Source organism: Aedes aegypti, chromosome 2 (genome assembly GCF_002204515.2).
Source record: "Aedes aegypti strain LVP_AGWG chromosome 2, AaegL5.0 Primary Assembly, whole genome shotgun sequence".
Lineage (NCBI taxonomy): Eukaryota > Metazoa > Arthropoda > Insecta > Diptera > Culicidae > Aedes > Aedes aegypti.
The window spans coordinates 157,176,933-157,203,300 of record NC_035108.1 but is presented as its reverse complement, the minus strand read 5'-3'; the positions used below and the strand labels follow the sequence as shown (position 1 = coordinate 157,203,300).

At 39.2% G+C, this 26,368-nt stretch overlaps 1 protein-coding gene across 1 annotated transcript; it reads right to left on the bottom strand.

Annotated features, from left to right (window-relative positions):
• Positions 1 to 6,426: 6,426 nt before the first annotated feature.
• Positions 6,427 to 25,257, bottom strand: LOC5570786 (AFG3-like protein 2). The gene is made up of 6 exons (XM_021842909.1): positions 24,955 to 25,257; positions 17,287 to 17,750; positions 17,133 to 17,223; positions 16,768 to 17,072; positions 7,258 to 8,308; positions 6,427 to 6,947 (listed from the first exon to the last, which is right to left on the bottom strand). The coding sequence occupies exons 1-6, from the start codon at positions 25,051 to 25,053 to the stop codon at positions 6,522 to 6,524; spliced, it is 2,436 nt and encodes an 811-aa protein (XP_021698601.1). The 5' UTR covers positions 25,054 to 25,257; the 3' UTR covers positions 6,427 to 6,521.
• Between the last annotated feature and the right edge of the window lie 1,111 nt (positions 25,258 to 26,368).

Below are 26,368 nucleotides of genomic sequence, written 5' to 3'. Positions count from 1 at the left end.
ACAATGTACCAATAGCCCAAGGCTACCAGAAACGAAAAATTCTGTCTTTGCTGATCACCGAAAAAGTACCGCTGACTGTTAAAGCACAATATGCAAGCATTGGTGATAACAGCGGAGTGCACGACCCAGGAGTAAAAAAATCAACTAACGTTGGTACTCTACTGAAATCTGGTGAGATCGTTTTGGATACTTAATATCATAATTTTTGGTCAAATTGCACACACGAATTCATGGGAAACAACTCCTGTATAGCGGGTAAGGGGCAACATAATTGTTTACTCGTTTCAGAGAGCGAGCAAAAGCGCTTAAACCAAGGCTCTAGAAGAGCCAGGACATGAGGAAGAAATGCCTATGTCACATCCGAGGAGAACAACATGTGTGTGCATTAACTTTCTTAGCAACGCCACTTCCAACGATTTTACCTAAAAACCCTGAATGAAACGGTTGCTACGGTTGTCCCCGTTTCATCTTTTCTTGAATTGCAATTTTTTGCCTAGGGTCGATGTACCAATAGCCGCATAGCTAAGAACAAAAAATCGTATAAAATCGAAAAATAACGCTAGCGTCATTATTTTTACATCATCTGAAAGCTTTTTATCTTGGTTTTGCAGGAAAAATATGAAAACTACGAAAACTCAAATGTATGTATTTATTATCGCGTGTGCCACTATAGGAATACATGTGCCTATAGTAGCACTATTTCTAATTCCCGTTCCTATAGTAGCACTAGCATCACGGCGTTGGCAAAATACTTATCAAAATCGTATTTTTACAAAACTTTTATATTTTTCCTACACAGTGTGGATCAAAAGCTTTCGTTTGATGTAAAAAAAGTTGTTATTTCATCAAGTATTTTGTATAATAAAAAATAGTTTCTCTCAGTAGTGCTACTATAGGAACAATAGGTTAACTATAGGCGCAAGGGAGCTCAAATTTTAAGCAAAACTAAATATTTCGATCATTTTTTGAACAAAATCAAGCTGTGTATCAATGGTACTTAGATTAATAGCTCCTGCCCTTCATGTCAAAAAATATTTTGAAAAGATTTATAGCTAAATGGCCGTAAAAAGCCACTAGTGCGACTATAGGGGACTGTCCACTAAGGGAACACCGACCCTATCAGTTTATTCATGCGTGAATAACCTAATCGTCAGATTTTTTTTTCAATTGCCTTCAACCCTAAGTCTGCATAGTAGGCCTGGCCATTTTAATATTTGTATGATATCGCCGATATTCTGCACATATTAATACTGACGAGAAAATAACTTAAATAATTAAGATATTTCCAGGATGCTTTTCAATATTGGCTGTGCAAGCGCTTAGATTAGATTAGATTAGAGATGCGATCCATGGATTCCTTCAGGGATTCTTCCATAAATTCTTTGAAAAATTTCCCAAGGAAGTCTTCAAATACTTTTTCCATATGAGTGAAGAACCAATCAAATGTGTTAAAATTCACGATAATAAAGCAAAAAACTTTTTTCAGATCTGTCTCCTGGGAAATGACAAGCATTTTTTGTCAGAAATTATTGAAGATTAACGGAGATAATTCAAAAGATATACGGGAGGTAATTCGAAAGGAAATCTTATAGTAAAATCCGATGAGATTTGATTGAGTTCAAATGTAACTCTTGGTTTACTCCCACAAGATTCTCTGGAAGAAATCCTGAAGTCTTGAAGAAATCTTGGAAGACTTCCTACACAAATTGCTAAGATAATTTGAAAAAAAAAAAAATACTCAATCAAATATCTAGATAATATCCTGCGCTACAAGACAGCAGAAATTCCTTGAAGAAATTTGTGTAGGAATGATCAGATGAATTTTTGAACTTTTGAAGAATTCACGAACATTTTTTTTAGAAACTACTACATAAATGTCTTGGAAGAACTGCAGGAGTCTTTGATTGAGCAATTTCTGGAGGGGCATGAGGAGCAGGTCGAAAATATCGAAGAATTCCTGGAAGCGTATTTAATACATTTCCAAAATTATTTTTGGATCATTCCTGGGAGTATGTGTGGATGAAGTCTTGCAAGATTTCATATAATATTCCTTATTATTGGCGTAGGGTTTTTTGTAAATCTTCTGTGAAATAATCACTCAATAGTCACTAAGGGTCTGTTACCTCCAACAGATGGGGTTGGTGGGCTACCGCTTCTGCATCGTAAGCAGAAGATCATGGGTTCAATTCCAGGCCCGTCCCTTTTCCTCGTACTTTGTAGTTGTATCTTTCACTTGCTTCTATCCCTTCTATCTTCCACTCCGAATTTATCGCAGTTCATAGCATTTGCTAGAACCAGAGAAGGACAAAACAACTGTTTCCCTAAGCTTCCATTCTTCCATCATTATAGCACGCCTTTCCTTACGCCTGATACATAGGTAGTTTGCTAACCAAACAGCAAGCCTCTCTACCATAGAAATTATACCAGCCCTTACACCTTCCCGCATGAACTGGCGTAGACGAAGGGGTATATACGGTCTACTGTGGAAGCCAGTTTAATGCATCATCAATTCCTCCGCCTTCCCCTCATTGGTCGGCATTCTGACGTGGCAGACGCCATTACCGCCTAAAATAGAAGATCATCAGCACTTATACACTGAGGGTGGCTGTTGGTCCCGAGCAGTCATCTGATTGGTTCCTTGTGTAAGTGCAGCTGATCTGGCGATAATGGAGTAGCAACCCCGGGTGGCCAATCAACCTCAAACTCAATAGTACTAGCGATTCTTCTAAGATTTTATTCAAAGAAATATTTCAACAGATTAACTACAGTGTTTTATAATTAATTTTTAAACTAATCCAAAACCTTCTCTTGAAATCAGATATTTTTCAGAATCTAGAAATTACTCCCTATTTTTCCGATTGCTAATCCCGGGATTTTTCCATGAATAACTTCTGGAAATCCACACAGTCTTCATTTTTTATTTCAAAAAGTTCTCCAGCAATAACTCAAAAGATTCCTTAAGGATTTTTTACAGATTATTCTACTTAACACTGCCTATATTTGCCCAAGTATTTCAAATCAATGATAGATTTCTAGAGCAACAAATGAAAAAGGAAGTTTCAGAAGAACTTCTAGAGAAATTTGTTGGATGGTTGGCTGAGAATTTCAGCTAACATCGAATAAAAAACTATTTTTTTTTTCGAATAACTAAATATTTTACCGCAGAATTTCTACACGAAATCCCTGCTGACATATATTTTCCTTCGTCTTTCATAATGGATAATAATATGAACGGTGGCGTTCATACGGACAGAATTACCGATGGTCTTTATATTTATTGAACATAGTAGACAATTTTCTGCAGGAACTCAGAAGTTACCTGATACTACGGCGGATAGATTGAATCAGAAACAGATTTTTTCCTTCATTCGGAAATTCCAAACGACTTTTTAGTGGAACTTTTTTCAATTACTGTGGTTGACCTGTTTAGGATTTTTGAAGTTGAAGTCCAGTAGGTAGAAGTTTAAAGCGAATCTATATATTCACAATATTAAGAACATTACCAAAGATGTCTTTCATCAGAATCTTTTTTAGAAATACTTCTAGAAATCTTACTTATGACATATAGATTTTCCCAAATTCTGCCAAAAAAGAATTCGGCCCTAGAATTGCAAAAGAATTGTCAAAAATTTGCTAAATAACGCTCCACCGATATACTAATTTCAAGCATAAAGTATTCCTAGGTTTTTCAGATATGTGTACGAGTATACTGACAAAAAATCATTGAAATCCGTTGAGTATTCGCTGAGCGGTGAGAGTTTTAGTATTTTTTCTTTCACTCAGGCCTTGTTTCCATCGCCCGGAGTACTGACGAAGGCATTTGCTCCGTTGTCCCGTCCTTCATTGCCTGTGCTCTCAGCGCCATTTAGGTGTTCGTCGAAGCGCTGCTTCCACCTTTCGATTACCTCACGCTCGTCCGTCAAAATGCTCCATCCCTGCACATCTCGGCTTGCGGCACGAAGCCGTTGCGGGATGCGTTGAGCTTCTGATAGAACTTGCGCGTTTCTTGAGACCGGCACAGCTGTTCCATCTCCTCCAGGCGGCGTTTTTCTCCCGAAAGAGTTAGTTCTGATATTGCCGTTTCCGTCTATAACGCTCCACGTTCTGCCGGGTCCCTTGCTGCAGCATGACCACCCGAGCTGCATTCTTCTCCTCCAGAATCTGGCTACATTCCTCGTCGAACCAATCGTTCCATCGACTCCGTCCCACGTACCCGACGTTGCTCTCAGCTGCATCGTTGATGGCTGCTTTCACTGTTCTCCAGTAGCTCTCAAGAGGGGCTTCATCCAGCTCACCCTCCTCCGGTAATGCAGCCTCGAGGTGCTGCGCGTATGCAGCTGCGCAATCCGGTTGCTTAAGCCGCTATTGGTCATACTGGGGCGGTCGTCGGTACCGTACGTTGTTAACAACGGAGAGTTTTGTGCGCAGTTTGACCATCACCAGATAGTGGTCAGAGTCGATGTTAGCGCCACGATAGGTCCTGACGTCGATTATGTCGGAGAAGTGCCGTCCATCAATCAGAACGTGGTCGATTTGTGATTCTGTCTGCTGTGGTGATCTCCAGGTGTATCGGTATGGAAGGTTGTGTTGGAAGTAGGTGCTACGAATGGCCATATTCTTGGAAGCGGCGAAATCAATTAGTCGTAAGACGTTTTCGTTTGTCAGCCGATGGGCGCTGCACTTTCCAATAGTCGGTCTGAATTCCTCCTCCTGGCCAACCTGAGCGTTTAGATCTCCTATGATGATTTTGACGTCGTGGCTTGGCTAGCTGTCGTACTCGTGTTCGAGCTGCGCGTTAAAAGCGTCTTTATCATCATCAGTGCTTCCGGAGTGAGGGCTGTGCACGTTTATTATGCTAAAGTTGAAGAACCGGCCTTTGAACCTCAACTTGCACATTCTCTCATTGATCGGCCACCACCAGATCACGCGCCTCTGCATATCAACCATCACTATAAAAGCTGTTCCCAGTTCGTGTGTGTGGCCGCAGCACTGGTAGATGGTATGGTTACCTCTAAACGTTCGCAGAGTGAAAAATGCCCTAGTAACCATGATACTCAAGCTGCAATTTATGAATATAAATGTTCTATATAAAGCTAGAATTACTGTATAACTACAATTAAATTATCATTATTATATTTATTATCGAGACTTTCAGCCGTTGGCTGGTTCGTCTCCGAGAAACTACAATTAAAGTTTATTTGAATTCGGAAGGAGTTCCATTTTGAAGTTATAATTTATTACATTATCTCGACATTTGTGGGGCCCTTTAAATACATCACTAACCCTGCAGTGGAGTTTCCAGGTGGTAAAATTGTGAATGAACAACGTCATGAGCGAATAAAATTGTAGGTGTATTATAATATATAATATGTAGTATGTAAAATTTAGGTACATGTGATGTGCTAAGTTGATAGCAATAGAGCAAGATGGGGCAAAAGTTCGACCTTCGTGGAATAATCATCATTTCCAGAAAAACTATAGCAGTTGAAAAGAAGTAAACATTACACAGGGAACTTTCGACATAATGTCTACAACTTTGCTGAATAAACTAGTGTCTAAATGTCTTTTTGTTATAACAGTTTTAAAATTGTTAGCCTTAGATGGACTTTTACTCCATCGTAATCAAAAATTACAATTTTCACGTCTAAAAACGAAAAATGACCATAACTTTTCCAAGTCTTAATCAATTTCTACAATTTTTGGAGCGAAAGTTCCTTACATGTGTAGCAATCGAACCACCATAACATTTTCAACATTAGTTTTGGATTGATTTAGGAATCTTAAGAGTTTCTACCTCACTTTACTTTATCAGTCAGTAGCCTGCGGCATGAAGAACGGGAGCTTCCCTGTGGGTTTTGAATCAACAGGTTATGGGTCACCTAGAGGGCATGCTGCGACCGACTGGTTCGATGAGGGACTACGAGGAAGCAGAACCCGGGTTTATTCTACGAGTGGCGTGAGGTGAGAGTTTTTGGTCTAGTATAATGGCGAGGTGACAATTCTCGACTCGAGTGAAGTGACTCGCCGTGTAAATCAAATGGAGAGTCACTTCACTCGATTTGAAAACTGTCACCTCGTTATAAGAGACTGACAATTCTCACCTCACGCTACTCATAGAATTAATCCAGAAGGCATAACCTCAACAATGAGGAATTGCCTGAACGAGGAGGGATCTAAGATGAGGGACCAATTGTTGGAGACCAAGATGCGATGAACGAGGCTAGAGAGAAGCGATTGGTGATTAATCGACGGGCGAGCATCATTGTCAAGTGAACTCGGTAGCCAGGTGGAACTTGGTGCAGATGGCTAGGATGTGCTCTTAGGAGTTTGGCAGCTAAGAGGGGCTCGATGACAGAAGGAGTTTAGAGGACAAAATTTCATCAAATTCCTTGGGTGGAGAAAAAGGAATAAACATAAATCATTGAATCAGCAAACAATTTGCAGTTTATTAAAGTCATCTCGAGAGGAACCAATATACTTTTGTGTTTGCTTCAATTAGCCCTACAACAATATTTTTCTTACTACGCTTTCGTCGTTTCCGTTGGCTTTTTACTGCTCGAATCTTCTTCCTCTACGGGCGTTTTCTCTTTGTTCCAGCTTGACAAGCCTTCCGGGAGTGTGGTATCTTCCTCGAACGAACCAGTGCCTTCGACAAACTCCTCGTAGGTCGACTTCTCCGGGAACGGTCGCTTTCCGAGCAGTTCGATCATATCGTCCCGACTGAGGATTTCGTTCTTCAGCAATCGTTCGGCAACTTTTTCCACATCGGATTTATGCTTCTCCAGCAAATCCGTTGTCCGTTTGTATGCGCTGTCAATTAGCTTTCGCACTTCTTCATCGATCAGCTGAGCCGTTTGCTCCGAGTATGGTTTGGTGAACATTGGATCACCGGACTGCGAATCGAAGCTGACCTGTCCAACATTTTTGTTCATTCCGAAGCGAGTTATCTGAAATGTGAAAGGACATGATGTATAGAGTAGGTGTAGCAATTATTGATACAATGTCAACAGTATGAAACAAAAACAGTTTTAGTCGCGTTTCTTAAACGTAAGCATGACTTGTTGGTGTTAATGACCATCAAAGCACCAGTAGCCGCTCATGCCCTATTTCCACTCAAACACTTCAATCGCACTTTTTGAGTGAAAATGCAAGCTGTTTCACATGGATATTTTCTGGCAACATTACCGACTTTCAAATGAAGACGTCGTTTGACGCTATTTTATATGCGATGAAGTCGCGAAATATTGGATGAATTACCTGAGCATAAGCACTGTCGGTGATTTTCTTGAGGTCATCCTGAGCTCCAGTAGTGATCCGTCCGAAGAATAGTTCTTCCGACACGCGTCCTCCCAGAGTCATACACATGCGATCGAAAAGTTGTTCGGTGGTTAGAAGATACTGATCCTTTGGTAAGTACTGCGCATAACCAAGACCCTTGCCTCGTGGAATAATCGAAACCTTCAGCAGAGGGTCTGAATGCTCTAAGAACCATCCGGATACGGCGTGACCAGCTTCATGATAGGCAACGGTACGCTTCTCATCAGGCGACAGGACGTTGGTCTTCTTTTCCATACCAGCGATGACACGTTCTATTGCTTGTTCAAAGTGTTTCAAATTGATTGATTCGTTCAAGTCACGAGCAGCAATCAAAGCCGCTTCATTACAGACGTTAGCAATGTCCGCACCCGTAAATCCCGGTGTCAAAGCAGCCATTTTACGCGCCAAATCCGTTTTGTTCAAGTCAGTCTTCAGTGGACCCAAATGCACTTTGAAAATACTGGCACGACCTTTGATATCCGGAGCAGGCACGAAAATTTGTCTATCGAATCGCCCTGGGCGCAAAAGTGCCTTATCCAGGATGTCAACCCGGTTAGTGGCGGCCAGAACTACCACGTTGGTCGTAGTATTGAACCCGTCCATTTCGACCAGCAGTTGATTCAAGGTATTTTCCTGCTCCGAGTGTCCACCGAAACTTTTGCCGCCACGCTTCCGACCAACTGCGTCGATTTCGTCGATGAATAATATACAAGGAGCATGCTTTCGAGCCATTGCAAACATGTCACGCACACGGGAGGGACCAACGCCGACAAACATCTCCAAGAACTCCGAACCCGACACGGTGATGAAGGGTACGTTGGCTTCACCGGCCGTTGCCTTGGCAAGAAGAGTTTTACCGGTACCGGGCGGCCCAGTCAACATTGCACCCTTTGGAATCTTGGCTCCCAAATCAATGTACTGTTGAGGATTCTTCAAGAAGTTAACGAACTCCATGATTTCGATTTTGGCCTCTTCGCAGCCAGCCACGTCTCTGTAATGGAAAGTAAAGAGAGATAAATTTTAAAAATGCATAACGAAAAATAAATACGAATACAGGGCTGATAGCAACTAAGTGTTATAAAAATAGGAACTTTAAAAAGAGACCAACAAGAGACCCAATAGGAATCGAAAAAGGTACCAAAAGGAGACTAAACAAGAATCAAAAAAGCAAATGGAACTACCAGTTTAGAATTTATCAGAGAAACTAACCAGGGTGACTAAGGATATTTGTAAGTTTGTTTTTGTGGCGTTGAGTCGATTTTTTTGTTCCGATCAATCGATTTTTGAATCGATGCTAGGAGCCTTAAAAATCGAGTGAATCGGTTATATCGAGGGATTGGTCGTTTCGGTTTAAAATGATGAAATTGATTTGAAATTTTCAATGAGTGGGTAATTAATTTTAAACTAGCCTTGGAGTATATAGTTTGTAATTTGTGATTTCAAAGGTTATTTAGCTGAAGAAACTTGTAGATCAGATGCAGATGCATTTGGTCTAATTTTAAGCACTTGGTTTTGTAAATTTTCTTACGAGCTTGAAAAGAGCATCGATTTAAAAACATTATTCTAAGCGATTCGATCCAATGAATGAATCGATTCGACATATCGAATTTAAATTGTTGTGGTCAAATTTGCCCAGCAATAGTCAATTATTACTACTCATATTACTGCTTGTATTATTATACCGTATTGGACAATTTGCAATTTGGACAATTTTAAATTTTCCATATAAAATTATCAACTTTGGTTGGCTGGATCTCAGTTATTTATGATCCGATTTAAATTAAATTTCCCAAGCACGTTAAAAAAGTTATTTCAACAATTTTTTGATTACTTTTTACAAGAACGGCTTTAAGAGAATTATAAACGATTTATCAAAAATGAGTGCCCTACACAAAAACTATTTTTGGAAAATTTGTCCATCTCGTCTAAACCTACAACTTTGCTGAATATCGTAAGTTTAAGGGTCTATACCCCGTTTAGCATAATGCTATAAACCATAAGGGGTCGACCATAAACCACGTGGAATTTTAGGGGGGAGGGGGTATCTGGCCAACGACCACGGTCCATACAGATTTTATTTTTTTTTGTATGGACAAATGACCACGAGGGAGAGGGAGGAGGTGGTTAATGAACAGCCCCTAATGCCGTTTGACATACAGTAGTTTGGCATAATGTCATTTGGTATGACGGTCGTTTGGCATAATTATGAAAAACATTGAATTTGATCAAATTCCTTCTATTAAGCAAATGGGTGTAGATAAACTATTCGCGATCATACATTATTTGTTAGTTATTGATAGAACACATTTCTAACCTTTATTGTTCCATACTCAAAACCAATCATCAATGAAGCTTTTATAAAATTGCATCGTACATGATACTCGGGGCCATTATGTGCTAAACACAATTCTAGACTTAATAAGTCAGTAACCCATCGAGTCGATGGCCGTTTCAATTGCATAAGCACTTTCCCATGGAAGTGTCCTTTTACAGGGTTAATAATTTATGGCTGTTCCCAAGCCAGGCTGTTTCCAAGCCACACATCGCGCGTCAGAGCCGATTGTGTGTTCTCTCTTTGGTCTCTCTCACGATCAGTGCTTCGATCACTGATTGGTTCACTAATACAGGTCGGACTCGATTATCCGGAGTATCGATTTTTCTTCACTCCGGATAATCAAATTCTCCGGATAATCGAATCACTAAGAAAAAAATTGAAATCTTCGATCAAAGAACATAAATATTAACTTTTTTCGTTGTTTTATTTATATGATGTGGTGGCGTAGCCAGAAATTATTTCTAGGAACTGTAGGGGTCATTGCAAGAAAAAAACAAATTTTTATCAGCATACAAAAAAAAAAAACACTTTATCAAACCCTCCTTTTCTTAAATACGTTCAAAACCGTAAAACCATTCATATTGTATATTACAATACCAAATTATCTCAGATTTATGCATAAAAATTGAAAAACAAGAACATCAAAAAACAAATTCCGGATAATCGAGTCTAAAATTCCGAATAATCGAATCCCGGATAATCGAGTCCCCGGATAATCGAGTCCGACCTGTACATAATGACTTCAGGCACCTCCAGTACATAGACTTTAGCTTAAGGCAAGAACTTCAATAAACGATTATTCTGGTTTTGACAATCGAAGTGCTACTTACTGATCAATCAATATCACGTCACGGAGGAAGAAAGTTACCAGCTACATTTATACAAAAATGTGTGCAAATCCTAAAATATTTATTTTATGATACATCTTTTGGTTTCGGATATTACTGTAGCACTGCAGTATATTTCTTTTCAATTTAAGCAAAACGACTATTATTTCAAACAACTGTTATGCAAAACGACTGTATACCAAACGGTATTATACCAAATGGTATTATGCCAAACGGGGTAGACCTAGGTTATAGTGACGACTTCCTTCGGAAGGGAAGTAGCCGTTGGTTCCTAGCCCAGGGCTGAAAATTTGGTTGATAAAGATTAAAAAAAATTACAGCTGAAAAGAAAATAGTTTAAATCGGTCCATAAATAACTGAGATCCATCCAACCAAAGTTCAAAACGAAACCTACACGTTAAAGGAAGCACCATAGAAGACAACGAAAGACCTTTTTAGCTTTTGAAAAAGTCATCCGCCGAGAATAATCATAAATGCCAAGAGTAGAATACGGCTCAATATTCTTGAAAAACAGAGGAAATTCCTGATGACATTTGTGAAGGAATGATCGCAGGAATAACTCGAATAATTGTTGCAGTATTTGCTGGTGTAAAACCTTGAACTTTTGAAGAATCTTTAGAAACTTAACTCGAGAAATGTTTGGTAGAACTACATGAGTATACATTTATGAGGGCACTACATGAGGCATTACTGATCGAATTCAATTAGCAATTACTGGAAGAGTCCTCAATAAACTTTCAAGAATAATCGCTGAAGTGATTTATGAAGCAATTTCTGGGAGAAACTGTGGATGAATTCCTGAAGAAATTAGCATTAGCATTAAGCAATTCGCACAAATTCACGGTAAATGGTTTGGAATGGCCTACCATTGGGGTCTACCCCGTTTGGCATACAATCGTTTGGCATAATAGCTGTTTGGCATAATGCCATTTGGCATAACGGTCGTTTGGCATAATTGCCATTTCGCATAATAGCCGTTTCGCATAATTGTGAAAAACATGAAATTTGATCAAATTTCTTTCATTAAGCAAAGAGGTGTTGATAAACTGCTCGTGATCGTACATTCCGTTGTCAGTTATTGATAAGGCATACTTCTCATATTCATTTTTCAAGGAAAACAATATAATAAAAGTAGATGAAAAAACCGAATTTAGTACTATACCATTTAATTCCACTAGAGTTTGTATCCTTTGACAGATACGCGTATTTTGACCTCAACTGTAAGGCCGTCTTCAGTGTCGTGTACTCGAGTCGAGTCTAGTACACGACACTGAAGACGGCCTTACAGTTGAGGTCGAAATACGCGTATCTGTCAAAGGATACAAACTCTAGTGGAATTAAATGGTATAGTACTAAATTCGGTTTTTTCATCTACTAAACAGCTCGAAGATTTATTATCAATATAATAAAGCTTTTTTTTTTGGAATTGCATCATAAGTAATATTGTGTCCGGAATATTATAGCATATTTTTACAAAAATGTGTCCAACGCCAAAGATATGCCATGCTATTTAAAAAAAGAAGGAACATGATATTCTATGACGCATTTTATGGTCCCGGATAGGGGTGATCAGGGCAATATGGGCCGCCTAAGGAAAACGTCATGGAATGCATAGAAAAACAGCAAAAAATATGGTTTAAATGCTAGTGACTATACTATAAAATGTTATCTTCCATATTACGTCGATAATTAATGTTAACATCAACTTGTAAATTATTTCAGGAACTTTTTGGAAAATTATGTTTTTCTACGTGGTCACTAACCATATGGGGCATTATGAGCCACCCTACGGGGCAGTATGAGCCACCTCATTCAGTCGAATGATTTTTATTTAAAACAGTATAGAGAAGAGTTAGTGGGGAAGAGTACATTATTGGAAAGGAAATTGTATTAGCTTTACTTGAAATTATTGATTCTAGCGGCTTTTTTTTAAATAAATAATACATAGTAAACAGACCAAGCTATACTAGTACTAAATTGCGATACTTGGTTCAACGTATTTTCTAGCAAAGTGTTCCACTTGTAATGGTGCATAAAGATGACTATGCAGTAAAAAAATAATCTGGTATACTTGGGTAATGCATTTTTATGTTCAAAACATCGTTTGTTTTGCTTAAATCTAGGTGGTTCATTTTGCCCCGCCCCTTCATCTAGAAAAAAAATATTATTTTTCAATAATTTTGTTTACGAGTTGTTCATTATGATCAGAAGTTTCAATGGATTGGTAAAAAATAACAAAATTATAGATGTAATTGTCTTATAGGCTTAATTAAAAACTGCCAAAATTATAAGCTTTTCATGACGAAGGACAAATTTGTACATTTTTGTAAATATCTTGAGTGTTCAAACGAATATTCTTACGGTTTTTATTATGGTGGCTATTTGAGGCATCCTTTAGCAGATCATATTGACACTAGACATTAAAAGACTTTTTGAGGTCAAATCCGGGGGGGCTCATATTGCCCGTATGTTCATATTGCCCCCATTGCCCCTATTACTTTACCTTTGCAGTATCTTGTTTTTTAAATTATGCTAAACAACCATTATGCCAAACGACTATTATGCCAAACAACTGTTATGCCAAACGACTATTATGCCAAACGACTGTATGCCAAACGGCATTATGCCAAATGGCATTATGCCAAACGGGGTAGACCCCTACCATTGGTACCTCGCGTACCTACAGGAATAAAATAGACCCCGTTGTGTGGTCCTCAGCTTCTTGCCCAGCAACTCCTATCCCTACCCCCTCGTGGTACTGGCCGGGGTATGAGTAACCTTAGAGAAGATCGGGTAACCAACCCCGGTGAGAGCTTTGGTCGTATGCTGATTTGAAGGGGGGAGGGGGGGATTGCTTCTGCAAACCTGGAGCATCTGAACTTCATGTTAGGAGCGACTCACAATAGCGTCTGTTCCCCATGTCAAGGGGTCATCGTCCGAGTGCCAGAGAAGGACTCTAAGCTAAACTGCGCACTACGACCCTCCGAATATTATGCAAAGGTGCGTGATCGGGTGGTGGCCGAACAACGAAAGAATGTGCAAGTTGAGGTTCTTCAACTTCAGCATCATAGACGTGCATAGCCCACACTCCGGAAGCACTGATGATGACAAGGACGCATTTTACGCGCAGCTCGAACGCGAGTGCCCAAGCCACGACGTCAAGATTATCATAGGAGATTTGAACGCTGAGGTTGGCCAGGATGAGGAGTTCAGACCGATGCACAGTGCGTTGCTCCATAGACAAAAATCAAACTTCAAGTTATTTTTTCTGCCGATAATAAGTACCCACAAGTGTTTATAGATAATATCCGTTATTGAAACAGGTATCAATAAGCTTTAACTTTGAACATGAGAAATCGGCACATTACTATCATGTAACTTTGATTACCGATTAAAAAAAAGTTCCACCGAGTTCCGCCCTAAATCACGCATAGACATGTTTCTTAGAGTGTCCTCTAAGAGGTCTGAAAGTTACAGCTGCAACTCCCTGCAACTCCTCGAGATTTTTCACTATTTTTAGGTATACTCCTCAACCCGCACAAGTATGAAAATGAGTAGTTGTTGTGATAAAAAATACGAAAATCTTGCAACGTTATGTGGTCTTGGCTCAACCCGACATTACACCAGAACAAGTTTATGCTTAAAGTAATATATTTGAAATGTGGTTTCCAAGCTTTTATTCAAAATTTATATTAAAAACTGAAAAATTAAAACAAAATGCGATTTGGTTGCATAAAGACGTATAAGTCATTTTTGCAGCTACGATTGAGAAGAAACATATTTGCAAATAACTTCTTACATCATTATAAGCAATAAAAGTATTAATTGCCAGGCTCTTCTTGGCAAATAATGAAATTGGCGCATGGGACAGTTTTGTGATTATGCATGTAGTATATGTCATTTATGCTAATAGGAGCTCTTTTGACCAGAAACAACTTTCGCTTCCATACCAAAGTGCTCAAATGGCTTGATATTCCAGTTTTGATTTTGGTCCCGCATCCCCATACGTTCAACGCACTGTGGCGACGATTGGAAAGTTCAGCGCCCATCGACTGACGAACGAGAACGGCCTACGACTGATAGATTTTGCCGCCTGCAAGAGCATGGCCATTCGTAGCACCTACTTTCAGCACAGCCTCTCTTATCGGTACACCTGAAGATCACAGCAGCAGACAGAATTACAAATCGACCACGTGTTGATCGATGGACGACACTTCTCCGATATAACCGACGTCAGAACGTGGCGCTAACATTGACCGACCACTACCTGGTGATGGTGAAACTGCGCCCAAAACTATCCGTCATCAACAATGCACGGTATCGACGCCCGCCTCGGTATAACCTAGCGCAACTGGCCCAACTGAACGTCGCCGCCGCATACGCGCAGCATCTTGAGGTAGCGTTGTCGGAAAAGAGCGAGCTTGACGAAGCCCCTCTTGAGGACTGCTGGAGCACCATAAAATCAGCCATTCAAGCCATATATTGCAACGATTAGGTAGTTCGACGAAGAATGCAGGTAGATTTTGGAGGAGAAGAAACGCGACAAAACGTGGAGCGATATAAAAGGAATCGAAAGCAGCAAACCCTCCTATTCCGGGACAGAAAGCGCCGCCTTGTATAAAGCGGAATTTGAAGAAATGAAGCAGCTGCATCGTTCATAATAAACGTGAAAGTTCTACGAGAAGCTTAACGCATCCCGAAATGGCTTCGTGCCGCGGACCGAAATGTGTAGTGATAAGGATAGAACCATCTTGACAGACAGACGTGAAGTGATTGAAAGGTGAAAGCTGCACTACGATGAACACCTGAATGGCACAGAGAACACAGGCGCAGCGATTGTGTCAGCACGGCGGGTGAAGGAACCCGACTAGAGGCTTGTAACAAAAATATAATAAAATTTTATCAGAATATGATATGTATATCATATTATGATACAATTTTGTTAGGCTCCGTTATCCATAGAACATAATAAAACAGAAATATAACATAATGTGTTTTATTTCCCTTTAAGATATTTTTTTGTTCATTTTTAACAACTTTATAACAAAATAAATAGATAGTTATGCATTTCAATTATATAGAATATTATCGTATATCGAACAGTATTATAATTTTGATACTTTGTATCAAACATTATAACTTGTTTTGATATGTTTTTGATGGAATTGAAACACATTTTGTTATGTTTATGTTACTAGTCATACAATTTTTGTTATAATTTTAGTTATTTTAACAACATCCTGCATCAAGTTTGTAACAACCTATGTTCGAAAAAACCTTATAACATAATAACATATGCTGATATAATTTTGTTATGTACCCTTAGTCGGGAAACCAACCTATCCCCACATCAAGGAAAGTTAAGGATGCCATCAACCAGCTCAAGAACAACGGGCGACATACGGGAATGTGAACAATATCCTGCGATCACTATCCTGAATACCGCCTACAAAGTGCTATCCCAGATTATCTTCCGTCGTCTATCACCAATAGCAAATGAGTTTGTGGGAAGTTATCAAGCTGGTTTCAGCAACGGCCGCTCGACGACGGACCAAATCATCACTGTACGGCAAATCCTCCGGAAATGCCGTGGATACCAAGTTTCAACGCATCACCTGTTCATCGATTTTAAAGCGGCTTATAATAGAATCGATCGCAAAGAGTTATGGAAAATCATGGACGTGTACAGATTTTCCAGGATGCTCACAAGACTAATAAGAGCAACGTTGGACGGTGTGCAGAATAGCGTGAGAATTCGGGCGAACGAAGAGGACCTGCAAGCACTTATGGTGGTAAGCTCCATCGAAGTTAATACGCCAATCGCGTATTATCCTCGATTTTACCACCATTAGAGTGTTCGAACGAAGGGTGCATAGGATCATCTTTGGCGGTGTGCAGGAGAATGGTGTGTTGCGGCGGAGATTGAACCACGAGCTCGCTAGGCTCTACGGCGAATCCTGTATCCAGAAGGTGGTGAAAGTCGGAAGGATGCGTTGGGCAGGGCATGTTGCAAGACTACCGGACAACAACCCTGCAAAGATGGTGTTCGCGTCGAATTCGGTTGGTACAATAAGGCGAGGAGCACAGCGAGCGAGATGGCTTGATCCGATGCAACAAGATCTGGAGAGCGTGGGCCAAAATCGAAGTTGGAGGGACATGGACCGAGTAAATTCGCGTAACATCGTTAACGAGGTTTTATCAAATTAATTGATGTAACACCAACTAAATAAATAATAACCCTCTAGAAAGAGACCTGCTAATACTTACTTGAATCCAACGGTGATCTCGTTGGCATTGATCAGCTTTGCCGTGGACTGCATGACTCCACCGAAAAGACCACCACCTTTACGCCCTCCACGACCGCCCATCATTTCCGATGACCGTCGCATCATGTAGATCAGGAAACCGATGATCAACAGAGTTGGCAAAAGGCCGGTCAAGCTGGCCGCTTCAATTTCACTGCGGTAAATCACCGGAACGAAATTCACCGGCTCGATGTTCATATCGGTTTGTGCATTCTCTAGGTTGCGCTCGAAGGAATCCACGCTGCCAATGTTGAACCAGAGAGTGCCCTAAAAAGAAGATCGTAAATTAGAAATGTACAGTAAAAAAGATTAATGTCTATCAACTACCGAGTCAGAGGTGTTTCCTGCCGTTAATCGGACGCGAACCCACTTCTTGTTGACCACCTCTAATTTGTCCACGATTCCTCGAGCGAGGTAGCTTGAAATAGAAAACGAGTAACATAAGCGTTACAGCTATATTAACAAAAAAAATCGTCAGTACTTATTCACAAACTCCTTCCACGCGATTTCTTTGTACCCCATCTCGAAATACGCGATCGCGGAAATCAGAGCCACTCCGGCCAACGCTCCGAAGACCATCATTTTTTCTTTCTCTCCGCCTTCGCCTCCGATGGGACGACCACTGCCACCGCTTCCACCGGATCCGCTACTTCCTCCTTTGCCTCGGGCCGGCTGTGGACCGAACATACCCAAGTTCCAGTCATTTTTCGGTGGCTGCTGCTGCTGACCTGCGGGAGCGTTTTTCGCCGACGAGGACGTTGGCTTAGCTTCCTTGGAAGCTTCTTGTGCTTCTTCTGCAGCAGCAGCTCCTTTCTTTACGCCTCCCGGTTTGTAGTACTTCTCGAATCCCTTGGGAGGTTTCTCGCAGAACAGTTGAATCCTGTGTAGAAATTCATTCCATACTTTGTTTTTACTCGATTGCAGATAACTTAAACTGCGGATTATCTAAAATAGAACCAAGATTGAAAATAGGAACTTTAGAGATATATTGTCAGAAGTAAGAGACTAGGAAGAGACGAAACGGGAAACAAAAACAAATAAAAAGGGACCGAATAGGTATCAAGAAATGAAAAACAAAAAAAAAACTAACAGGAACTACGAAATAAGATATTTAGTCTTCAGAAAATCTAATCAAACATTTAAGATATTTTATTTGGGAGTTCCTGATTACATTACGACGAGCATCTATTTTTCCTTTTTTTTTCAAAGTTTCTGGTATGTCAAGTTTTGTTCAAATATTACCCCAAACATTTCTTCAGGAATTCATTCACTGATGTTAACGAACAACGTATCCCTCCAAAAATTTCATGAGTTTTTTTTTAATTAACCAAAAGTTACGTCAGAGATTAAATCAGGAATTCATTCAAAGATTTTTTCAGAAAAACAAAGTACTTTGTCCTCTTTACCCTTGTTTCTAGCTCTAAAACTGCTATTGTTTGCAGTAATATATGACACATTGTCAAATTTCGCCATACCATGCAATACAGACGCATTGAGTTGAAAATCTCTTGATTTTGCGCACTGATCCGTAATATGTCACAATTTGATCCATAATATGAAAATTGATCCATAATATGGTTTTCAGAAACCGACGCAATTTTTAATTTTTATGCATTCCTATGTAAATATTACACCCAAAACAGTTTACTAACCGAAATTCCAATTTGAAACGATTCGATTCGTGCTTTTAAATTACAATTTTACGTTTTATTTTACGTTTTCCATGTCGTTTTATTGAATTTTATAGGTTGAACTCCACACTATTTGATCCATAACTGTGGGGTCATGGTACTTAAAACTACTATATACACCTTAAACCTAACCTAATCTGCTATATACAAATTGCTTATTAAAGCATGTTCAGATATGATACATTTCTGTACAAATTTGTTTTTAATATCTCCAATTTTGAGATTGATTGAGGGACAATTTGCTTCCTCATGTAAGTCGATGATCCTTGTTCCACAATGGATACCAAGGATCATCCTTTAGCGCACGATTCTGTGCGACCTGGAGCCTGCTTTTGTGGGTTTGCGCACATTGTTCCCACACCTGGCGAAGAAGCTAACACTAAACCGCTTCAATGAAAATTTTCTTCAACGATGTTTTGGGTTTGTTTTTACTTCAATGGTCAATTATGTAGCGATTTATTATACTCTACACTGTAGTACGTCCTTTTCCAACAAATAAGGTGATTTTCAGTTGATAATTGCCATTTTTGTGTAGTTTTATCACAAGTTTTCTTATATCTGACGATGTATGTTTATTTCGTGCCATTTTAATGGAAATACTCAAACTAAATTTTTCTTATACTTGCATAGTAGATCGTGCTTGAACGTATGTGTATGCGCGACTTAAAGATATGATATGAATGAAAACTGTATAATATTACACCAAAAATCATGCACTGAACCAAGAAATATCATAGAAAATATAAAAATCCTCATATACCCTTGCGATAATCGAAATCCGATTCATTTTATGTGCATCTAATGATATTTATTTAAAGAACACATAAAACTCATTATGATATGTAATACCATTCATTTACCAAAATTGTGAATTGTATATGAACAAAAGTCATGTATGCAATCCGATAAATGTTATGCAGGGTTCTGAATTTTCGTATCAATGATGCGAAATCTACGATTTTTCACACGTAAGGAGAATGCTTTTTTCGCTTCCTCGCGTGAACATCTTTTATCGCTCACACTAATTTTCCCTGGGGCTACGATGGAGGGTAACCGAAAATCACTCCACTCTGTGGATAATTTGTTTTTCACTCTATCATATTTTCGCTCACCAACTGCTCCCGAGAATTATCACTATGTGGATAAACAAAAACTAGTGCCGGCGACGGGATTCGAACCTAGAACATTGCTAAAAACCACCGCGATGCGTGCACGCTAACCATGCTACCACACAAACTTGACGAAAGGAGTGGTTAATTTGGTGCATAAAAGCAACTGCTGCTCGTGGCGATGGATACAGGAAAAATTCTCCATGGATCGGAGAAAGAGAAAACAAACTTCTCACAGCTGCGGAAATGTGCAATTATCTATTTTCGCTTTGTTTTGTGGACGGATAAAATCGCAAGGCAGCTGATCGCTGAAAAATGCTGTGAGGGATAAATCCATTATCGTGAGAGTGAGTGAGAATTCGGAAGCCTGATGTTATGTGATTTGCCGATGTGAAAATTCGTTCTTATTTTCCCTTATTCTGTTCGTACTTTCGTGATGGCGAGCTAGTTTCATAATTTCATTGTGGGGCTTTTAGGTCGCTTTAAACTATAAGCGACATGAAATAGAATTATAACGACAAGGGAAGGTGAAAGAGCGGTATGTAAAATATTCATTACATAAATTGAATGTAAATAAGTTTTGGGATTGAATTTATAGGAAACTTCATTTGCTAGAGATGACGGAACAAGGACGAAAGAAGCAGAATGCTCAGAACACTCAGATATGTTCAAAATTGTATGGGATGTGTTGTTTTAAGTTATAATTAAACCAATTAATGTGATTGGCTATCCAATGTAATTGATTGTTTAATAAATAAACCGTGTTAAAATTATAATTATATTGTAAATTCTACTAAAACCTGAAATGAAAGCATCGCAAAATTATTATACTATCATATAGAAATCACTGAAAATACTAATATTTGTCATCTGATTTTAACATAACATTCATTGGCAACATCCAATGGTTCATATCTTCAAAATGTATGAAATGTATGTGTTTTATCAGATGAATCTAATTAAAATGAAATCGCAGAAGTTTATGTGATAAATTGATGAGCGTTATGTGAAAAGCTATATGGGAAAAAAACTATATGTGTTTACACTTTTCAGATAAATCGGACATGATTACTTGGTTCAGTGTGCATAACGGCAGGGTGGACGATTTTCACTGTGACCTTGTTATTGATTATTTTTTACAAATTTAGAGCTTCATTTATTCTTTTAATATTCAATGACTCGAATTGCATACAATTATCAAGACCCTTGCCGAACTAACGTAACGAGCCATTGCATTTGAATTCGTGTTTTATACATGATTACTTTTCTGGTGATGTTCAAGGTGGACGATTTTCACTGTGACTCACTGTAACGTCCTTAGCTCCATCCAAAGTAGTTCGATTTATACAACATATTATTCCCCATTTTGAAAATACTGAATTCGTGAGTTAAGGATAACTATTCATAATAATCTTATCACCTTAAATCAGAGGCGCGTCTGATTGTTTGGACCAATGTTTCGTCCAGGATGCGACGGCCCTACGTTGTGATTTTACTTAACCGACGGGACTCCGGGCGGCGAAGAAACAACACGTTCGAATACTGTTCGACTTTACTGTTTTATTGCCCATCACCGAGAGGCAGTGCTCCTGCTCGGTGAGGGATACTAGAGATACACTAGAGATACAGATCGCGTCCACATGTGCAACATGTGCACTGTACAGGTGGCAAATCGTTCATCATAACAACCTACAATTTCTACTATTATTGAAGTACGATTCTTTAATTCTCTCAATTAAATTTAGCCTATTTCAATTATCTTTATCATTGAGCATCGCAATTTTCACCTTTCAAAATATTTGTTGTTATATTTTTGCTATTCAAATTAAATGCAAAAGCTGTTTGGTGCGGCGCGAGATCTGTGCCCTAATTTTCCCTACGCGCTCAGTGCGATGCATGCTACGCAACACTTTGTTCCACGCTACACGTTGCTGCTGTGACGATGAAACCCAACGTGTGTACTCTCATCGGGAGACGCGTTGCCTTTCGTCGTACAAACAATTCTGTATATGCGGTAGAATGTTTTTTGCACTACAAATGCCAGTGTGTAAGTAGCCAAAGCGTCAACTCTGGCCGGTGCACAGTCTTGCCACATCTTGGGGAGACAAGAGACAAATCAATCCACGAGAGAGATCCATTTTGCTTGCTCTCTTTTTTCCTTTGCGCTTTCAACATCAACACGCTTGTGGTGTGGAATACTGGCGTGATTTTTTAGACGGCTGACGGAAAGAAGTTTCTGTAAGTTTGAGACTCAGGGCCCGCGCGTTTATTTTTGTACAATACTGGTTAAGAACCTCCCTGGCCTGGATCATGGGGATTGACGGTGCCAAAGTGAAGGTGCATTGTAAAATAATATCCGTTTGTATAAAATATCACCTTCCCAATACTTTGGCACACCTCTAACGGATCATGATTTATCATGAAACGGCTGCTTGCAGGCTGAGGATCTGTTAATATGTTTCTGCATATTATCAGGAACTCTTCAAATGGAGGGACCGCCAGGGCTCAGTAGTTACTTATGCACCACTACTTGTAGTTGCAGTTTGTTAGATGAATTGTAGCATATTTTGTACTAATCGGTAATGGTGGATAGGTTTCGAAGCTAACGCTTGATCCATTTTTTTGTTATGTGACTTAAAAGTGAGTATTCGGTGAGTTTCTGTGTAACATTCGTCGTTATAAAATTAATGATTGTGAGGGTGATAATGATACTTGATGAATTGCATAGTGATGATGAACTGTTGAAATTGCATTTGAAGTGATTGTGAGGATTACGTTAATACCACAGACATAATAATAACAGTATGCACTTATTTCTTTAAACAACAACACTATTGCCTAGTTCTTTACACTTTTACAATGACAGTGTTCATAATAACAGCGAGTGCAATAGAAGTGATCGAAGTATTTTTTTTGTTACGGTCGTTGTGATAATTCGTAGTTCAATTAAATAGTAAAAAAACAAACATCTTTCAATTATTGGTAATAAAATAAATTGGTATGAAAGTGGCGTGATGTAATATTGGTGAAACTTTTAGCTGTGATAGTGGAAAGTGATAACGAAAGTTCATACATGATAATCTGATATAGAAGTGCTAGTGTCAAAAACAAAAGTGACGACAGCAAAAGTGAGGCAATTATGTGACAGTGAATAATAAAATAAAATGGGGAATGGGGACCTTTTAATAAAACTATTTCGTTTTTCACTTTAACCACTCTAGTAACATTTCATAGTTTGATAGTAGTCTGAACTACTAGACTGCAAAACTACGGTAAGGGCTGATTGCTGCTAGGGTACACAGTGACCATTTGAGCAACATTGCTTAGGAACGTCTGTGTGATGAACGCAATAGAGGCTTATAAAAGCAAATGCTGGGAAGGAGCTTAGGGCAGATTAAAAGTGCCAGTACTACCCCAGTACTACCCCTGACTATCGCTACCGACAAAAAAAAAATACTGGTTAAGAACCTCGCTTCCAGCATACAGTATTAGCGCAGTGGTACTTGTGATGGTCAATCAGAAAATGAATTCAAAAGCGGTCGTGCCCTCCGTATCGTCATCGTCAGTATAACCAGGTCCGTCCCACTCGGGCTCAGATTGGGTACCACTTCTAGTACTGCATTTGGTCCCTCGGTAGTGCAAAAGGTACCCAAGTTTGACAGATCGCAGTACACTTTTCACGGCATTCTAGATTACCTTATGAGCCATAAAATTTTGGACAACTGCAAGGGACATGGAGGTCTTTGGTATAACGCTTGTGGTGTGGTTTAAAAGCGAGCAATTTTCTTGATACGTGCACCAAGTACACGAAGCGAACGATCTTGTATTAATTCTATGTAAAATTATGTGGGTTATGATCACTAACTCTATATTGCAATATTAGTTAGAATCCAGTGCTTTATAAATCGAAACTGATGACCCGCATAATTTGAATTATTTTCATATGCAATTTTACAATTTCCCCATAATGATGACTAATCTTTAAAATTGAAAAAGTGAAAAAAACTAAACAACCCGATTAGCATCTGCAATCATAAATGTTTTTAATCAACTGAAAGACCAGAAAAAAAAATGAAAACGAAGGTAAGTAAAGATTGATTATACATTTTATTACCTTAGAAAAAAATGGTTTGAATCCAAGGTGTACCTAATAATGACATATATAAAATGACACTAATGTTGTTTCTGTTTTTAGGAACTGGGTCGGTTATCAGCACATAAATAAACCAACGTCAAGCAAATTGTAGTTCGGTCGAACTTGAATCGGGTTGGGGTTGAAACTGCACGGGAAAAAAATCTGTGGTAAAAATAACTATTTTAGCTGACTACGCCCATTCTTAAAAGTGCCATGGAAATTCAGACCAATTTACTATGTTTACGGTACACTCTACCGCATTATTGGTACATTTGATAGACATTATTTACACCAATCTGATTCCAACTACAGACATGGTAAAATCAAATACGGTCTGCTGAAAATTGCCGGTGCGAGCGCTTAAGTTAACCCCCTAAAATGGTAGTTTTTACCGCACAATTTGTTTGCGTGTGTGGTTCATAACAGGTTGCGCCAGTTCCAACCTAGGTTCAAAAACGAATTCGACATAAATTAGAAGTGCACAGGTTGATAATTAGGCCACGCGACGCCTCTGCCTTAAATACGGGTTTAAATTAGAATGGGTAGTGTATCACAATAGGCCAAACAAATGATCGAAATGATAATACACCCAACACAGGAAAAAAAAAAAGTTCTGCCTAAAGTAACCTCTGATGAAACTTGAACTTCTACAGTCACCTTTGATGAATATGGAAGTCTCAACGAATACATGGATTCTCGAAGAAGTTCTCAACGAACTCATGGATTCTTGAAGAAGTTGGACATTAGAAACCATTTTGGTCAAAATAGAGACTTAAGATACCTTTCATCAAAAATATAGACTTTTAGAGGATTGCTTTAAAACGAAGACCAAGTCTCTAAAATGTGACCTACTACCCTGTTTGCCTGAATTTTCCAGGCAGGTCAAGAAATTACTTTTCAGCAGCAAACCGGGCTTAAGTATTGAAGGACAGTTTGTTTTCCATTATTTCAGAATTTTCGTTTGATAGTTTTTTACTAACTTGATGTGAAAACAGTGCCTTGTACGAATAAGAAATTGGGTCACTGTATAAACCTGAAGTTAATAGGAAATTACTAAATGTTATGAAATAATGAAACTTCAAAATTAGCTTTTGTAACATGTATGACAAGTAACTAATCAATTTAAACACTAAACAGATTATTCAGTTCATAACTTTTTGATTATTACAAAGAAATACAAATAACAAAATAGAGATACAATATTATTTTCTAACCTGATCACAATCGGTCGTGTTGACTGTGCGATGTTGTCGTCCAAGGCCAGCCAGAGTCGATTCTAGCTTTCGGGCTGTGGTTAGCAGACGGTAGGCCATTTCAGCGTTTCTAATCCGTGGTGCCGCAAGCCAGGTACTTCTGAATCATTCGTTTATAGTTTTTGTATCTCAAAGCGGCCAAAAACCATATTTTGCGGGTTTGTTACACAACAATCGTTTAGATTGATTCCAAAAATTCACTCTGCCGATGCGGGATGATGAAAAATTTTTCCACTGTGTGAAACGTCAACGGGAACTGTCAAAAACAGTCGATCGCGGGTGTTGCCCGATTTGATACGGCAGTGCTGCCAGAAGAATGATTGTGATTTGGTAGCCATTCTTCTGCATACACTGAGAACAGCGTTGCGGTTGAAAATACTATATCAGAGGGTTGAATTAAATACACAACGCCACTTGATTTGTGCAGACTAAATTCGCATTTATTTAGAATATTTTGTGCATTCAATTTTACCATGGCACCATTTGTATAGTAAAAATTACTATATCATGGTTAAAAACTTGCAGCAGACCAGAATCGAACCGAGGATCTGGCGATTGTCAAGCGCGAACGCTAGCCGCTCGGCTATCGACGCGGTTGGATTGAGATGGAACAAAACGCAAATAAAAAGCGTTCATGATAGCTCAATCGTGGTTGGAATAGTAAATTTAAAAACACGTTCATGGTTCTCATTACTACAACGCTTGTTTCAGTGTACCTTGGCATTAGCGCTGCATATGACGAGCCTAACCTCACTTATTTGACAGCTGCTGGTCCTGTTGTTTACGTTTCGGACTTAGTCGTTTTTTCCATCATTTTTTCATCTTCGCATTTCTATCACCAGCATGCTGATGGTGACGATTTTCCACGGCAGGAAGATTAGAATAATACAATCCTCGCATACTCTGAGATAACGCCCTAAAAGCCATTGGTAACCACGTGTGTAGCTCGTTGTTTCTGAGCAAATGAAAAATAAGCACACAAACCAACATCACGGGCAGGTAGATAATGATCCTTTCATCCCCATACCGTTGTTAAGTAACATGAAAATACATTCAAATGCTCAGAAACAACGAGCTACAAACATGGTTACCAATGGCTTTTAGGGCGAGATTAGAAGTTATGCGAGATTTGACCTCTTCTCGCAGCAAACTTTCACGAAATTAAGAATGATTCGAAAAAAGTACTAAGTCCAAACTGTAAACAGCAGGACCAGTGCCTGTCAAAATTGATGCGTGACATCACAGTGCAGTGGAGTATTGGAACAGAGCCCGTTGCTCCAGCCTATGGACATGCCCTATATCAACTGCAGTGATTTGCATGCAGTAGACAGGAGGTCCCGGGCCCGATCCATCTGACAAGCCAATCGAGCCCTCT

Bases quoted from the DNA above. Each gene is read 5' to 3' on its own strand.
- LOC5570786 (XM_021842909.1), bottom strand. From the start codon at position 25,053: ATGGCCTACCGTCTGCTAACCACAGCCCGAAAGCTAGAATCGACTCTG. The intron at 17,073-17,132 runs GTAGTTGATAGA...TCTTCTTTTTAG, and splicing joins CAGGAAACACCTCTGACTCG to GGCACTCTCTGGTTCAACAT. The intron at 8,309-16,767 runs GTAAGTATTAGC...TTTCCATTACAG, and splicing joins GAGATCACCGTTGGATTCAA to AGACGTGGCTGGCTGCGAAG.